This window comes from Candoia aspera, chromosome 12, assembly GCF_035149785.1.
Source record: "Candoia aspera isolate rCanAsp1 chromosome 12, rCanAsp1.hap2, whole genome shotgun sequence".
NCBI classification, from domain to species: Eukaryota; Metazoa; Chordata; class Lepidosauria; order Squamata; family Boidae; genus Candoia; species Candoia aspera.
The window spans coordinates 1,900,231-1,918,167 of record NC_086164.1 but is presented as its reverse complement, the minus strand read 5'-3'; the positions used below and the strand labels follow the sequence as shown (position 1 = coordinate 1,918,167).

Genomic DNA, 17,937 nt, shown 5'->3' with positions numbered 1-17,937 from the left:
CCTCCAAAAGTGCCCATTGTGAAGCCTTGGTCTATAATTAAAGTAGCGTTTTGTGGCCTTCCAACTCAGAACAAATATAACAGGAGAGTTTTTTAAGAACTGGCATTTAAATGGTCAGAGAATGTTATCATTAGTGTCAGAAGTTCTTTGAGGAGCAAAGCTGCAATTTTCAGCTCAGAAACCCACCCTGTGTTCTTGTTCTATTCCCCCCCCACCCCACCCAAGACTCTGTGTAAGATGCTTATTTCAGCTCGCTTTCTTTCTGAAAAAGAAGCTGATCCTGGCTAATAGTATAGTAGCAGATTCTATGATTTGGTTGATTATCTGGATGTGTCCTCATGCCCTGTCTATGTTTTAAGTGGCATTCTGGAAGAGATTAAGGGTGAATTTATTTCTGTCCATCTCAGTTTCATGTAGGGGTATTCAGAACGGTTCCATCTGGTTAGGCTGCTAGGATTAAAAAAAACTAAACTAAACTAAAACTACGCTGGAAAATTGGATTGCATCTTATCACAGAATACACATTTGGGATGTAGTTTTAAGCTGAAAATGGTGTCCAAATTGGAAACAGCAGACCCCCGTGGCATTTGGACAGCTTGACTTGATGATAAAACTTTAAAATTTCATGAATGTCTCAGAAGTTGCATGACAGCAAAGTTAAATGGATCAGAATTGTTTAGCATCTGGTGTGGAGATAATTTGAAGTTCCACAGAGGAAAAGCTGGATGGGACAGCAGAAAAACTTTTTATATTTTAATAAATAGTTTTCCCCATCTCGGCATTCACATGCTATGAACATCTCTTGTTTTGTAAGGTGGGTTGACCTGTGTTTTCTGTATTTTGTGTCCATAAAGCTCTCTCCCTTTGCTCCTGCATCGAAAGAAAAAAAGACCTTTTTTCTTTGAGAAGGATGAAAAAGTAGCTTTGGTGTTAGCACCCACTTGTGCAGCTGTTGGGTTATATATCTTTAAAACAAGATATTGGGCTTGAAGACACCACACCCTGTATGGGGGTCTTGAGAATTCATTGGTGATTTTGTTATGAGAAAAACACTAGCACTGATTTAGCCTGAAGTTCCCACAGTGTTTGTCTTGATGCGTGGGAAAGGCCACCGGGATGTGATTTTCAACCACATCGGTTTTACCCAGTGAGCCACAGTTTCTCTTGAGACACCAGGAAATCCTTTCTCTTGGTGTTCCCAAAGAGTATTAATGTCCCAGTAATGCTCTTTGCAGTGCCCTGGATGGCAGGTGGCAGCTCCCCGCGTCTCTTTCCTGGGCCACGTTGTCCAGAGCCGCTGAAAATGGATGGGCCATAACGTCCAGAAGGCCACCCTTATCGCTTATCTGCCACCACCTTCCCCACCCCCACCCCCATTTGAAGTCCAGACCCTCCAATGCCCCTCATTAACTAGGCCTTATTTACTGCTGGGGAGACATACTTGGTTTTGGTACCATTCTCAGGGTGCCGTTTGCAGCTGAGAGCCTCTGTGTGTCTTCCCCGGCTTTTCAGTTTTCAAGTCGGCTATGCAGCCTGCCGGAATATGATTATAAGTGGAAACCTATGTGGTTTGCTAAAAGAGAGAGAAAGAGAGAGAAAGACAGAAGAGAGAAGGAGGGAGAAAAGAACAGGATTTCAAAGGCTTCTGTTTGTTTTTCCCAGGCCTGGCTGGGTCCTTTTAGGACGCACAACTAATCTTTATAATAGTTTACTTCATATGGAAGAGAATTTACTGCCTGGGATTGTCTGCTAGAATAAACAACAGGAAGCAAAGACCGAGGGAAACTGTAACCAGCCACTGGGGGTGAAGAAAGGAGTGGAGCATGTGTTTGTGTAGGCGTGCGCCTGTGTGTGCTTGCACATGCAATTTCTGTGCCTCAGACCCTCTCTGAAAGGGTCTTTGCAGCCATTAGGCAGTGTGGGGGAAGCTGCATCGCTGGAAAGTTTTCCCCCTTTGCATCATGAAGACATGGATGTCCCATCAGCCCAGCTTCGAGGGCACAACATTTCACGTTCCGAGGGAAGTAGCTGTCCTTATTTTTCCCCTCGCTGTGCATGCTGGCCTGATTGCATCCTGGTTAGGGCTGAGTTGCTAGCTTCCTCCCGAGCACCCTCTCCTGGCTGCCAGCGTTCAGGTCGCTCCCAGGGGCCGAGATGCGTTTTCTCTCCTGTGCAAATGCACGGAGCCTGCCACCGCCTGCTCCTTCCCACGAGGCTGGGGCATCGTTTTGAGTTGTGGGTTTATTTATTTCTAAGATTTATGAGTTGCCTGATAGCTGATAGTTGTCAGGAGGTTGTGCAACTTAAGCATAAAATTCTGTCTCCCAGGAAAACAATGCCACGAAGCCGTCAGGCTGCGCTTCCTTCATCTGCTGAAATGCAGTAGAAGCTGAAATGCTGAAAGGCAACCCCCAAATGTTAGAGCCCTGAAAGTGAGAAAGGAAGCAGAGTTGAAGAAGTATGAGAGGGCTAAGGGCACTGGAAGGAAGATAAGGAATGTGTTGGTTGGGCAGGGGGTTCTGCAGCTGGACGCCTGCTCCCAAGAGACCGCATCCCGTACGATTGAGCATGTTGGCTTATGCCATGTAGGTCTCACCTGGCAATCTTGGGTAGCAATATGCAGGACAGGATTGCGGTTTTCTTTGACTCTTCTTTGTGTGGTTTTCAACTGCGGGACCCAAATGGTCTTTGGAAATTCTCCTCACGTTTTTGAGCAAAAAAAGTGGACAGGCAATTCCTTGGAACTTTTCCAAGGAAAGGAGAAATCCTACCGTTTATCCAGGGCAGGACTTCCTTTTAGTTGTGGCTGAAGAAGACCCGCTGGATGGTTTTTCCTCTGAGACCTTCTCTTGGGACTGAATGGAGGCCGCAGGAGCCAGGGAGGCTGCAGATCTTGGAGAAAGGAGGACTGGAGGGCAGGATGCTCCCACGTGGTGTGGCTTTGTATGCACTAGGACTCCATGCTGCACCCAGGGGAATTTATCCCAGACCGGTTTCTAAGCAAATTTTCTTTCATTAAATTGAAAGACGAGCAGCGCGAAGACTGCTGGAGGATGGATGGCTCTGCCCACCAGTAGTTTCCAGCATGCGAGTAATCCAAACAATGGGTTTCTTCCTAGCTGGAAAGGCCCGTAAGGAATTGGTACCCCAATTTTGCAAGGTTTTTTCATGGTATGATTTGCATAAATGACTTCTCAGCCATTGGAAGTTGTGTAACTTATCTTTGGCAAATTCTTGCATCTGGGAGAAGTAGAAAAGTTCAGGAATTGCACTGATAAGCCACTTACACAAGTGACTGGGGAACATCCAGGACCACTTCTAGTAGATTCTGGGCTCAGGTCACCCACCGAAATTGCACTGTTGAGTGCGCTGCAGAAATCCAGGGCTGTTATGTGTCTGCGTGGAACCTTTCTCAATCATTCTACTCTGCTTCGTGGCTTTTTTTAAAGATCTGTTTTATGATGCATTTTTAATTTTCTATGTTGCCTTGATTCCTTTTCCCACAGGCCAGTTTATCAGTAAAACAGTAAAACAAAACAAAACAAGACAAAACAAGACAAAACAATACATTCTAGGCTAGATGTATCGATAGCGTTGATAAGGCAGCTTTTTGCATACATGCTCCTGGGAGAACATGCCACACCAGAAGAGTTGCTGCTTAAGATGTTGGTTGCATTGCAACAGATTGAACCCGACTGTCTTTTTGCAATGATTTGGTAAAATGTGCTTCCAAATGCTGTGCATTTCTCCGCGTACTGTAGTGCTCTACTGCCACTAAGTGGCAGAGAGCAGCATTACAACACGCCATTTGAGCATCCACGCCCACCACGACTACCACCTTTCAGTGGCTGAATTCTCCTTGTAATCCCAAATCATATGTAAACCCAAATCAGTAATGACGGTGGAGCAGGTGTGCCAGCAGTTCCCGGAGTGCGGGGAGGCTCCTACGCCCTCTTTCGCGGTCTGAGGTTGGCTGGTAGGCAAGGATAAAACGTAAGTCGAGGCGAGTAAAAAACACTTGCTTCGAAGGATAAAACAACTGGGTGGGTCTGCTTCCAAGTCTACTTCTGTGCCTGCTTGTCTGCCTGTTGCAGGGAACTCGTCGCAGAACTGCGGGCCCACAGTGGCTTCTACAGCAGCTTGCCCGAGTATATCTGCAGCCACAGTTCCACGGTGCAGAATAACACGTTTTGCTGGAACGGCCACGAAGTCGTGGAAAGGTAACACCACCCATTCCCTCCTCCTTCCTCTTCCTCCAGTTCCCATGGCTGGCCAGCTCTCATTTCCTTCTTTGCCACAAATCTGCTTTCAAGGGTACAGGCGGGATGCTCCAGAAATGGGCACAGCGCCCCCAGGATGCTCAGATGGGCCAACGGTAGACGGAAATTGCAAAGTTCTGAAGACCAAACGCTCTGCTTTACACATCCCGCAGCAGGGGGAGTGTCTTGGAGAAGACGTATGTCAGTTCTTTGGGGCTTCCGGCAAGAGACTCTCCTAACAGGACCTGGAATTGCATTTGAAGCTTTTTCTCTCTCCACAGCTGTGTCTTTCAACACACCTGAGGCTCAGGGGACGATACTGTCTATCCCAGCATCTCTCAACCGTGGCAACTTTAAGATATGTGGACTTCAGCTCCCAGAATTCCCTAGCCGAAGTCCTCATATCTTAAAGTTGCCAAGGTTGAGAAACATTGCTATAGACTACAGGTAGTCCTCGCTTAACAACCATTCGTTTAGTGATGGTCCGGACTTACACTGGTGCTGAAAAAAATTACTTACAACCAGTTCTCACACTTCTGACCATTGCAGCATCCCCACGGTCATGTGATCATGGTTTGGCCGCTTGGCAACCAGTTCGCATGTATGACCGTTGCTGTGTCCTGTGGTCATATGATCGCCATTTTCAACCTTCCCGGCCGGCTTCTGGCAAGCAAAATCAATGGAGAACCATGTGATCTGCTTAACAACCACATGGTTCACTTAATGCCCTCAGTGATTCACTTAGCAACAAGTGCAAAAAAGGTTGTAAAATTGGGTCGGATTTGCTTAATGACCACTTTGCTTAGCAACCAAAATTCAAGTCCCAGTTGTGGTCGTTAAGCGAGGACTACCTGTATGGAAGAAAGAAGGGTGGATGCCATTTATTTGTGTCAGTTTCAACTTACTTCATAGCAAATTGAGATTCTTTGGGAAAAAGTGGTGGGGCACCACTTTTTATTTCTGAAAAGTTTTTTTCTTTAACTTTAGGTAAAAACAATCAAACCTTTGGATGTTATTAGATGCTAAATAAGCAACTTAATTAAAGTTACAATTAGCAAATTACCAAGTAGCTTCTTTCGCCTCCCTCCCACCCACCGAAGCATGTGGGTATATGGAACTTCACCAGAGTCTTTTAAGTGAAGACAGAGTACAAGAGAGAAAAAAGAATTACATTCTTTTTCTCTGTTTTCCCCCATCTCTTGTTGCTGCTGTTTTTTGCAGCAAAGAAACAGTTCTGTCTTCGCTTGTGGTTGTTCAAAAGTGTGATCAATGCAGGGCCTTGAACCATGTCATTTGCAATGCAGCACAGCGGTGATTCCACCAGATGGCAGCAGGGGAATAGCTGCCTGGCCTCAAGACAGTGGCTTAGTTCAAAGCTCGCCTCCTTCCCCCCCCCCCTGCTCCCCAATTTCAGCAGCATCCCTTCATTTTTAGACTCTTCAGACCTTTTGAACCCTTTGCTGCACTTAGGTTTTCCATTTCCACTCCCTTCTCTCATTTCTCCTGTCCTACCTTCCGAGGTTTCTATCCTCCATGGTTGGAGAATCTCATACCCAGCTCTTGGTTCACCCACTAGAGGAGTGGATGATGGAAGTTGAGGTTCAACACAGCTGAAGGGTTTCAGAAGACAGTCCAGGAGTCAAAATATGTTAAGCTCTGCCTGATGAAGACCATACCTTCCTAGAGTCCAAGAATTCAGCAGGGACCCAACTTCAACCCCCTGTTTGTGCAGGAATTCAGATTAAAGCATCCTCACAGATGGCTGGCCAGCCTCTGCTTGGACATCCACCAGTGCACCCCAATGCACCAGGTTCTGGCTAATGCGGGGTGAAATGCAGTGATTTCTCTGAGCAGCTTTGTGCCACTGACCTTTTGGGTCTCCCCTCTGCAGATACAGCCACCCGCCCACAAGGAATGGAGGGCGGTCTCAGCCGGGACAGCATGAAATTAAGGCCAAAGGGCCAGAGCCGGTCATTAGCCAGATCATTGACAAGCTTAAGCACATCAACCAGGTGAGTGTGGCTGCTTTATGTTGGATGTTGGAGCCTGGATGTGGGGAGAGGATTCCTGGTGATTTGGTTGTTCAGTCGGGGTTACAAATGCCAAAGAGAAGTGGTTTGGGCCGGGTTTGCATGTCATGCTGAGCAGTTACATGGCATGGCCTGTTGACTGCAGATTAATGTGCAAACTTGACATTGGGGTTTGTAGACCACGGTTCATGGTTTAGCATCCTATGCAAGGCTAGTCAGTCGTAGTTTATTAAATCCTGGTCTAATCAGCCCTGGCTTGGTGCAGTGGGTCAATCCAGCAATAACGCCCAATTTACTTAGAAGTTACCCTGTTTTGGAGACTCAGCTGGGAAGAGCCTTTTTATCCTCAACAGGTTCTGTGTTGCCCTTCTGAACACTTGGCACTGTGTGTGTGTGTGCGCACACACATGCACATGCATGTTACCTTGGCTACGGCGGCATCCACATTTGGAAAATTATTTTGCTATTATCCTGCAATTGCAGTGAAGAAGATAGTTACGCTGGATTACTGCTTAATGATTAATACATATTAAATAGTCTTTATACCTCTCATGGACCACCTAGAATCTCTGGGAAGAATGTCCACGCAGACATGCTTTGAACGGAGCAAGTAATAGGTAACTGGGCAAAGGATGTGGAGGACAGAGGGCCTCCTTCTGGAAAAGGGGGCTGCTAAAATCAAGGCCCGGCTCCCAGAATTTCCAGCTTGCATGCTGAGAATGCTCAGAATTGTAGCCTTGGTGTATCTGGACAGTTCCAGGTTTTCTTAAATGCAATTCTCAGTGCAAATGTCCACTAGGTAAGTGTGGGTACACAATTCACAAGGCTGTTGTAGTGGGAATTACACTGGAGGAGGGTGTAATCCATGTGCCATTTTGAAAGGAAGGCAGGTTAGAAATCAAACAAAAGGATTCTTCCTTCCCTCCATCCCTCCCTTCTCTCCTTCCTTCTTTCCTTCCTTCCTTCTTGCCTGCCTGCCTGCCTGCATCTTAAAATTCCTTTCAGGACTTCTGCTTCCTTCCCCCATTAATTTATGTGTGAGATCTGAGTGAAAAAGTTGAAGATGAAGTTTGGTGGGGAGCTGGAGAAGACCAGAAGAGATTGAAAGGCATCTGGTATGACCCGGAGCTCCTGGCTTTTCCCGCAAGACTGTGTTCCAAATGGTCTTATTTACCATTACATCCAAACAAACGTCTACCTATAAATGATTAGACTCTCCGTTCCAGACCCACTTTGTAACAAGAGGCCGTGCATTTCTTTCCAAATTTAGACACCTCCCCCCCCCATTACCAGCCTTGGAGAAAGTAATTACAATAACCCTGCAAAGCGATCTGAGGGGAGGCTGCAGTCTTTTCTTCCATTCCTAAGCGTGAAGAGAGATAAATGGAGCTGGCAGCAGAGAGAGAGGCCAGGGGAAGGATGGGGTTAAATGCTTGAGATCAAATGCTCAGTCTCCCCAATTTGCAATTCATCAGTCACGTTTAGGGAGGGCCCTGCAAAAGAGATCCCAGGGAGCAGGATGGGCGTGAGCAGGTTGGGGGCAGGTTTGGGGAGGGAAATGCTTTCCCATCCAGAGGTTATGCTGCAGTTGAACTTGGAACATATTTCTCTGTATCACAACAGATCTTTGCAGGGTAGGCCAACTCATTTATGTCTTCCTTTGTAGCATCAGCCCTTCCCTTCAGACTTGCCATTAAAAAAAAGAAAAAGAAACGGCTTTGCACCGGCTCTGCCAAGATGCTAGCAATCTTGAATTCCCTCGCGCAGGAGGTGGGGAGAAAAAGCAACAGTGTGGGAATGGGGGATCTAGCAGCCCTGGGAAGCTGGTAAGAGGTTTTGTGTCCAAGTTCCAAGTCTGCGTGTCACCCTAATCAGTTTCATTAACAGCTTTTGTAAGATGTCTGGCAGAGGAGGAAAGTTGTTAACAGCGAGGGCTCTGGGGATAATTCAAAGAGAAATCCCAGCATTCGAGGGCTGTAGAGCTTGTGGTCTCAGCCAGCTTTCCTCCAAGCAGACGTGCAGTCTAGCTGTGTTGCACTGCAACTTCCATCATCCCCAGACAGGCTGCTTTGAGGACTGAGCCCCTGGACAGGCAGGCTGCTGGCATGCCTGCAATGGTTCTGCCCCATCCGAGGTGGTGGTGCTGGGGGAGCTGGCATTCCTCTGGGTTGTCTCAAGCCAGGAGGGGCGGTTATGTTGGGGTAGAGCACATACTGGGGGCAGCACTTAGCAGGTTTCTCCTGATCTTGAAAAGCTAAGCAGGGTGGGGTCTTGCTGGAATTTGAATGGGAGACCATCACAAAGCCCTGGTCTGAAGGCCAGACCAGGAAACTAAAGGCAGGGACTAGCTACTGCCATATTGCAGGCTAGAGAAAGCACATGGACTATGCGGTGGCCGTAGGTTGTAGTCAGAAAAGTCAAGATGGCAGGCCCAGTGGTGCACTGCGGTTTGCGTGTCTGCCCATTTGGGTCTAAAATGGGGAAGCATGTCCTGCTTCATTCATTCACCGGTTGAGGAAGGGAAAGGAGCATGTTTCCATTCAAAAAACGATTTCTTTGTATAACAGTACAGCTTTTCCTAACCAGGGTGTGTGTGGGAGAGGTAGCTTTCGGAAATACACGGATCAGTTTGGACACTGTGCCTTTTGCTAAACGGTGCATGATGGTTGGAAAAACGGATGTTGCAGGTAGTCCTCGCTTAACAACCACTTGTTTAGTGATGGTTTGGACAGTGGTGCTAAAAAAAACGACTTACAAGTGGTCCTCACACAACCATCGCAGCATCTCCACAGTCATGTGATCACGATTTGGGCACCTGGCAGCTGGTTCGCATTTATGACCATCTCAGCATCCTGTGGTCACATGATCGCCATCTTCCAGGCCAGCTTCTAGCAAGCAAAATCAATGGGGAACTGTGTGATTTGCTTAACGACCACATGGTTCATTTAACAACCACTGCAAAAAAGGTCATAAAATTGGGTCAGATTTGCTTAATGACCACTTTGCTTAGCAACTGAAATTCTGGTCCCAGTGGTGGTTGTTAAGCAAGGACTTCCTGTATAAATGCAGATTCTTGCGTATTTTCAGTCCATGCGGAAGGAGCAGTTCCTGGCCGACAGCTGGGGTGATTAATTTGAGAGAAAGGCTGCGGAATCTGGGGGCTACACATAATTAAGTCTGTGCTTTTTTAATTTCAAGGAGTTGCCCCGTTCCCCTTGACATTTCGGAGAAGACTGAATCATACCCTTTTCTGTCTCCAAAGCTGCCTGATTCTCTTCTCCTCTTCTAAAAGGAGGCTCTGAAGAACAAGGGGGAGAGATCAAAATGTCGCTGGCTTTGGGGAAGCCCAAGACCCCAAGTTTTCAGGCCCCTCCCTGCTATGCCCTCTTTGCCCCCTGCTGCCCCGTCTTCTTCCATGTATATAGCTGTGGCAATAGCTGTTAGTTGCCTTCTGAATGATGAGGAGGTGCTGGAAGGAGCACCCTTCACTCACCTGAGTGAGTTTCTTAAGTGCTCCATTGTCATCTCCAACAGCTGCTCACATCTTCTGGAATCATCAGTCATCCTTGGGCCACCCGAATGGTTACAAGGCTTTGTATTATTCCAGCGAGGGCTGGGGGAGGCTATGAAGATGCTACGGGATGATGGTTCAACCATGACCGTTGTGGTCCTTAGCCTGATCAGGTCTCTGGATTTGTTATGTGGTCCTAAAAGAAACGTTTTGCTCCCTTCTGCTCTTCTGCTGCTGGGTGCAGGGCCAGCGTGGTCTTTAGTCACAGGGGGAATCCCGTGACGTGCCCAGGTGGCCCTGATCCACTGGAGAAAGGGAGCAGGTCCCAGTGTTAGAGCTGCGTGCCCTCAGAAGGGTGGCTGATGTCCTCGACGTTTTCTCCCTCGCCAGCTGTGAAAGAAGCTGAGATCTCTTTTCCCAGAGCTGCAGCTGACTGAGTGCATGTGCTGACTCTGATCTTGTGGTCTGGGCGCTGCGTGTGAGGTCTTCTCGTTTTGGTTGATTGTAGGTTGCTAATTGCCTTACTGTTTGGGAGCCTTTCTCCAAACCTTTAACATGATGATGGGGTGGGCGGGGGACAGAGTGGGAATCTGTGATGTGAGTGAAGAACCTTTGGTCTGAACACGGGGGAACCCACTCCGGAACACCGTGCAGACCAAGCTGGATCTTGGGCTGCTGTTTTTCATCCAAGGATCCTCATCTGACTGGAATGCTGATCTCTAACTGACCATCGTTACCTTATTCTGCTTTCCTTAATTCACAGACACAGAAGCTGGCAAGGAACCGTTTCGCCCAGCCCAAAGCCTAGTATCTCTGGAAGCCTGTACAAAAAGGAGTTTTTGTTTCTTGGAAATGAGGGGTCAGGAACAGAAGGCTGGGCCTCTCCCATCATCTCCACCATGAGTGAGCTGACCCGAACCTGGTCTGCAGCTCTGAAATGCTGCGTGGAGGGTTCTGCTTGGTTAAATCTCTTCGCAAGCGTTTGAGATATGAAAGTCATCTTGGGCTGTGCTTGAAAACCGAGTCTATTATCATTCCCCCACCCCTCTGTCCCCTGCCCTCTTTTCACCAGCTGTCCAGCAGGCTCGAGTTTAATCAACACCTTGGCACCACTCTTGGATTTCAAAGGGAGCAGAACCCTCTTTGAGGAACAAACCACATGTGGGGCATTTATCAACCTAACAGAAGTGTGCCGAAGGTAAACAAGAAAAGAGGAAATGGGTCCTGGGCTCTGTGATGCAAAAATAAGCATCTTGCAACACCTCAACAATTAACAACATTAGTTTATTGAGACATCGGTTCAGCTCCCAGATGGAGTGTTAACACAGACCGCTTGTACATACCACACTGCATCAAACGAAATCTGGCACTGCCAAGAGGGAATGCCGGTATTATGACTGGTGAACGTAGTTTATGGCTTGAAGGGTTGTGCGAGCTCCATTATTATGGTTTATCCAATCAATCATAGTTATGAACTGAGCCACACACACAACCAGTGGAGCCTTTCAGAAGGGTTAAATCACAATTACCATGATCATCTCCCAACTTGGCCGCTGGGATGGATGGAGAGACATCTTCCACAAGACTGGAGGGTCCAGTTTGGTGAAGGGGCATAGAAGTTGCTAGGCAGAAAAGACATTGACCCATTGCTTTCCCTGAGGTCCTAAGATGGGGAAGGATGGGGAAACAGGCGAAGGATCTCCTCCGGCCGGCTCTCGTGGTCTCTTCCACGTCTCAGCCCACCCATGTTCCTTCCATCATCTCCCTTCCAGTTTCCCCTCCAGTTCTGGGTGTTGTCTTAGCTGGAGAGTCGTTAATCAACTTTTCCCAATCTCTGTGCTTGGTTGATCTCTGAAAGCTTCTGGAAAAGTATGCAGAAAATCTCAGCATAGTCCCTGGAATGTTTTCTTTTATTAAATTCTTTTCGGTCATGCAGACTAAATTAAAGGAGAAGTCTGTGCCTCAGAAGAATAGAAATACTAATTCAGAGCTATCTCGCTATCTTTTTCTTTTCTCTGACCAGTTTCAAAATAAGTTAGTCTTTCGAAAGAGACTCTTGCATTCTTTCAAAATTCTTAGACATCACTGAACCATTGAAGTCGCCATTGGTGGGTTTTGTTTTATGTTTAATTTGGGCCCGCAGGGTGCCTATTAGAGCTTATTGAAAAGGCAAAGTTTTTATTATTCATCAGTGGCTCTCGGCTGCTGTTTTTGAGGGGGGAATAAATGGAAGATGGCTCCACTGGGGAGGTTGCTCTTAGCGTAGAGCTGGGTTTCCATGCTGTACCGAGCAGGAATCTTGGTTGCCTGTTTTTTTGGTAAACCATGGTGCTTGAGTTTGCAATATAGGTGAACCAGGGCATGTAAACATGGTTAAAGCTAAGTATAGCTTGGCCCTATACCATTCGTTTAGTGATGGTTCAGACTTACGAAGGTGCTGGAAAAACTGACTTACAGCCGGTACTCACACTTACAACCATTGCAGCATCCCCAGAGTCCCGTGATCATGATTTGGACACCTGGAAACCAATTCACATTTATGACTATTACAACATCCCAGGGTCACGTGATCGCCCTTTTCGACCTTCCTGGCCAGCTTCTGGCAAGCAAAATCAATGGGGAACCGTGTGATTCGCTTAACAACCACATGGTTCTCTTAACCCCCACGGTGATTCACTTAACGACCACCACAAGAGGACTAAAATTGGGTCAGATTCACTTAATGACCACTTCACTTAGCAACCAAAATTCCGGTCCCAATTGTGGTTGTTAAGTGAGGACTACCTGTATGTGGACCTGCCCATTGTGGTCTGTAAGCCATGATTTTGGCTTAGCGTGATAGCTCCTAAACCCAGCAACATGTTTCATTCAGCCATTTCACCCCCACTACATCAGCCCGTCCCACCCGATCGTGCAGAGAGGGCATGTTGCGGACCCCGCCTGTAAGAGAATTCCATCTGGCGGGGTCCAGGAAGCGGGCCTTCTCTGCGGTGGCCCCCGCCCTTCGGAACAGCCTTCCCCCGGAAGGGAGGTTGGCCCCCTCCCTCCCGGGCTTCAGGAAACAGCTGAAGACCTGGTTTTGTCGCCCTGCCTGGAATAGGGAGGGGAAGAGCCATTCTTGGGGCTGGTTGGTTCCCCGGTTCTGCGGGGACTGGTTTTATGCCCTCATGGTTTGAATTAGATCCGCCGTGGCTTGGACTTCATTGCATTTTATGCTGACTGATTATCGGTTGTATTTATGATTTTATTGAAATTTTAAATTGTTTTTACGGTGAACCGCCCAGGGTCCCCCGTGTGGGGGAGATGGGCGGCGATAACAATCTGATAAATCAATCAATCAATCAATCCCTGGTTAAACAGGCTATTTTTTTATACTGTTAGGTGTAGTGCGTCAGTCAGACGTTTTCTGGCCAATTGCCAACCAGTTGTTTTGCCATCCACTCTGCCTACATTTAGAGGCAGGTGTCATCTGGCAGACAAATCTGGTGGCCCTAAACTCACCCGTGAGCTGAGGTAGGAAAACATCCTCCAGATGTTTGGGATTACGATGTCATGAAGTGGATTGGGGCAGATGGGAGTTGTCACTTCAACATAACAGGAGGGCCGGATCTGGAGAAGGCTGGGTGATAACGCTGGGTGTGTTCTGCACGAGGCCCTGCCTGGAGTCGGCTGGCTTCCTTCTGAGCTGTGTTGCCTGCGTCTCTCCACCATTTCGGTTTGGCGGTGGGAGGCGGTGGCTGTGCCACTTAAACTCTTGCAGCTGGATAAATTGTCCTTAAGTTAAAACCTGCTTATTGTTCCATTCTGCCTACTGATTATGGGATTCTGCATGCCCCGCCTCGTCCCGCAGAAGGAGGCTCGGTCAGCAGAGCAGCTTTCACATCATCAGCTATTTAAAGCCAGAGGAACCATCCAATGTGGGTTTGGGTAGGGAGGGGAAGAGAGGAATCATCCAGGTGGTGGTCTCATAAGAGCCTGGTGTCGCTCCTGGGTCCAGCTCTTGCTGAAGTGAAAACGTTAGAAGCACTTGTCAAACTCCCCTGCGGCTGTGGAACACTTTAGGAGAGAAATAAATCCAAAAGGGTCCTGAATCTCACACCAATGACGGGTTGGTTCAGAGATTTGGAGTCAACGTTATGAGACAAGGAACACTTTTCCTATAACCAGGTGCCCTCCTGATATGGTGGACATCGTAGTTGCAGCCAACCCAACTGGGATGACGGGAGGTCCAACTCCAACATCGTCTGGAGGGACCACGTTGGGGAAAATTTATATAATCTTTCTTATATAACCTTGGCGCTGACTTCTCCACTGGTCCCAAGTCCAACAGAAGAGGACAGAATGGGAAACCTTGGGATGGTTTGTTTTTTTAAGCAACTTTTGCATAGAGAAAGAATTACAGTGTATATTTTCTAGCACAAATCCTTTTGGGTTTTGCTGTAATTTTTTTAAACAATCTCTTAAAAATAAGTACAGAATGATTCACTGCCTTGGAAAGAACAAGACCCTGGCCACTGTCTGAAGTTTGCACTTCAAAGACAAAGAAGAGTAAAACTGTGTCTCTTGCAGGGGACAATCCTTACAGCTTAAGAGCATTTCCAGGTTCTGCATTATGGGACAATAGAAAACAGTCCTTTTCTTTCTTCTGTGTAATATCACTTAAGTACTTGGAAAATGCTATCGTTTCCCACCACAGCCATCTGTTCCCCCAGCAAAATGGACCCCATTCTCTCCATTTCCCCTTGCAAAACTTAGTTTCCACTCTTTGAATCATCCTTGTGACCTTCCCCTTTGTCTGAATCGTTCTTAAAATGTGATTCGCGGAACAGAATCAGTCCGCGAGGTGGGGGGGGGGTCTGATCAGTGGAGAATAATGTGAAAATGGACTTCCTGTGATTTAGAAGTAGTATTTCTGTTGATGCAGCTTAAAATTGCATTAGCCCGTTCGGCAACTTCAGCAACCTGCCGACCACTCTGCTCTGCCTTCCCAGCGTCCTTTCAGGGGGGAACCAGATGTGCATATTTCGAGGAAATACAGCCCAGATCTTCCAGTAGAATTCCTCCAACTATTTGTGCTTATTTTATGGGTTATTAACCAGGGTGCAAGTTGATTGAATGAATGTCAGCACTGTTGACGATCACGGGAATTCTTGTTCTCAAGGGAAGGAAAATTACTGAAATGTGTGCTGTACAATTAGAAAACGGGACATCTTGGGGATAATCTGGGCACAAAGGCTGATTTTCTCCTTATGGTGAGCTACAGTGTTTTCTACATGGGAGGGAATTCAGAAACAGGGTCTCCCCCGTTGATCCCTGAATTTAGAACCCTCCATTCCATCCATCGACTCCTTCATCTGCTCGATTGGTTTTCTGTCCTTTCTGAAAGCACTTTTGTCCCAATGTTTTTTCTTCCAGCTGCTAAAGGGAATGTCTGCCTCTCGCCGAAAAAATCTGGACCGCCTCGAAGATGAGGACGGGGCGGAAAGTGGGGATTGCGACGATGAAGATGCCTGCGATGGGGCTGTGGCTTCTGGAGATGGCGAGTTAAGAATGAAGAATCAGTTGAGGTTTTTGGCAGGTAATGTGGAAGTCGGAGCGGTGCTTTTCAGCTAAACCTGGGACAGTCAATATCTTATTATGGGTCTGCTGCTCTCAAAAATAAAGGGGCCTTGGATGATTTCAAGGAGAAGAAAGAACGAGCATTAAACAAGCATCAGTTGTCATCTTGTCAGCAGCAGCAGCTAGACTGGGAGTAGACAGACCGTGATTCTTCCCAAGCCTCAGGAGAATTTGGTTGGCCATGGTGGGGAGCGGATGTTGTCCATTTGAATTGCGCTCAGCTTCTCGATGCCGGGTCTTCCGTCCTTTTCGGCTCGTTTCCCTGCCAGTTTGAAAATGTGCCCTTCCCCGAAAGAGGTCCATACAGAGCTCTTCGGGGCGATGTCTCTTCAAGGACACATCCAAAGTGGTGTTTCCTTAACTTGGTGGGTCTCTTGTATGTGCATTTCCTGAATATTCCCATTTTTGTGTTCAGGTTTTGAATTCCAAGTTGCGTGGCAAAATTCTTTCTCCACGCAAGGTCAGTTCAGTTTGCTTCTAGGCCAAAGGGGAGTGAATTGGACTACTGTGTACAAAAATTTGGACCAGGCTGTTTCCTTTCCCACTCCTAATTGGAAGGACAAGGCTGAAATGGGTGCCCCTTTCAAGGAGTCCTTGTGTGTTCTTACCCATCCCAAGCCTGTCTGACCAGCAAAGCTGAATCTCATTTTCTTCCCCCATCTCTGTAGTGCAGGAAACAGACATGGCTGGGAGGTGAACGAAATGTTTACCTGGAGGGAGCCCCATGTCGTTCCAGCGTTGTTAGATGTTATGAAAACCTCTGAATTGGAAGGTGGGATCAGCATTTGGAATGGATGGGTTGGTAAACCACCCGAGGTAGCTACTGTTTTTTGCAAACAGCACTTCCCAGAGCTTGGAATGGCATCCCAAAGGACCACCTGGGTCACTGGCATTCATATCTCGGCTGCAGGCACCCCTCCATACCTCCAGAAGATACAATGGCACCCTTGGTCATGTCTTTTTCTGCAGCTACCCACAAACAGCCCTTTGTCCTGCTGAATTGCAGCTTTGATACTCTGTTGGGTGGTGATGGGGCAGAGCGCCCCACAACCACATCACGTTTTGCTGTCCGCTGTTGGGAAGTGGTGGATTGTTCAGCTTGGCTGGTGCTCTAGGCAGCAGTTTCAGTATTCCAGTGGTTTGGGCAAACAAAAATCACAATATTCCAGGACTGACTTCCACAAACCCAGATATTTACTTTTTTGATATTTCTGGCTACAGTTTTGTTTCATATGCCCCATGCCTGGTTTCTCTGTATATGAGCAGAGTATTGACCACGCAAACGTACTTGGGTCCCATTTTAATTTATGTATTCAGATCACTCACTTCGCTAGCAGAGGGGAAGGTGCTGAGTTTGGACCTGTGCATAGAACCAAAACCACTCTTCCCTCAGAGAAAAATAGTGGCTTATGTATAATTGTGGCCTTTATTACCCATCTTTTCTTTCAAGAACTCAAAGCAACGTGTATGGGGTCTCCTAATTTTATCCCTTCAACAGCAACCTTGGGAAGCAGGTTGGGCTGAGAGGGAGAGAGACTGGTTCAGAGTCACTGAGTGAGATGGTGGCTGAAGGAGAACACCAGCCTGGGTCTTCCCAGCAGGTCCAGCATCTCAACCACCCCTTACCTTGCCTTGCGTAATGCAGAAGATGCAGCATCTGTCCAATGCCACCATTGCAAAGTGAGTGAAAGAGGTCTGTAATTCTGCTAAGAAGAGTGGGCAGCGGGTATCAGGAAACAAATGGGATCCAAGCATTTAAGCTATGGACTTGACCCTCGGCTCATCCCACCATATCTAACGTATTTGGAGCGTCTGTTGTGGCGGCCATCTTGAGTTTTTTGACCACACTCTATGGATACCCGTCTTGGTGGGAAAACACAACTATTTACCATATCCTGATGAAAAATTACAGGTAGTCCCATTTAGCTACCACAATTGGGACCAGCAACTCGGTTGTTAAGCGAAGTGGTTGCTAAGTGAAACAGCAACTGTGCTTATAATCTGACTTCAGCTTTCCTCTGCTTTACAGACCTGCAAAGGTCGTAAATGCGAGGATTGATCATAAAGTCACTTTTTCATCACTGTCATAACTGCAAGGCAGTTGCTAAACGAGGACTACCTGTGTAGCAAGGGTTTCCAAGAAACTAGGGGTCTCTCTGTCTCTCTGGCTGACACACACACACACACACACAGTGCAAAAGCTTGGTTGTTGGACTTCACCTTCCCTTGGGCTCAAAAGCCCAAGTTGTACATTTCCCATGACTGAAAGCAACTGAACCTGGAAAGAATCAGACCTGGAGCTTTCAAGTTTAAAGAGGAAAAATATAGTCTCTTAAAATGAGTCCAGATGCTTCAATAAATTCTCTCCCCTTGATCTGCAACAATTGCTTGGCATTTAATGGAGTGGAAGCAGAGAGGGCGCTGCCTGTCAGATCCGTGTGTGTGTGTGTGTGTTAAATAAATAAATCCTTACTTATGTTACGTAAAGCAGTAAATCAAACACTTTGATGACGAAAGA

The 17,937-nt window shown here is 47.2% G+C and overlaps 2 protein-coding genes across 2 annotated transcripts in view; one reads left to right on the top strand and one right to left on the bottom strand.

Moving 5' to 3' along the window:
* The window catches only part of STK26 (serine/threonine kinase 26), a 393,767-nt gene that overhangs the window by 10,936 nt on the left and 364,894 nt on the right, over window positions 1-17,937 (bottom strand). The gene's annotated exons all lie outside the window — the stretch shown is intronic.
* Window positions 1-17,937, top strand: part of GPC3 (glypican 3) — a 105,675-nt gene that overhangs the window by 72,143 nt on the left and 15,595 nt on the right. Inside the window, exons 5-7 of the mRNA XM_063313310.1 lie at window positions 4,095-4,220; window positions 6,151-6,271; window positions 15,216-15,378. Coding sequence (XP_063169380.1) covers window positions 4,095-4,220; window positions 6,151-6,271; window positions 15,216-15,378 — 410 coding nt within the window. The remainder of the gene's footprint in view (window positions 1-4,094; window positions 4,221-6,150; window positions 6,272-15,215; window positions 15,379-17,937) is intronic.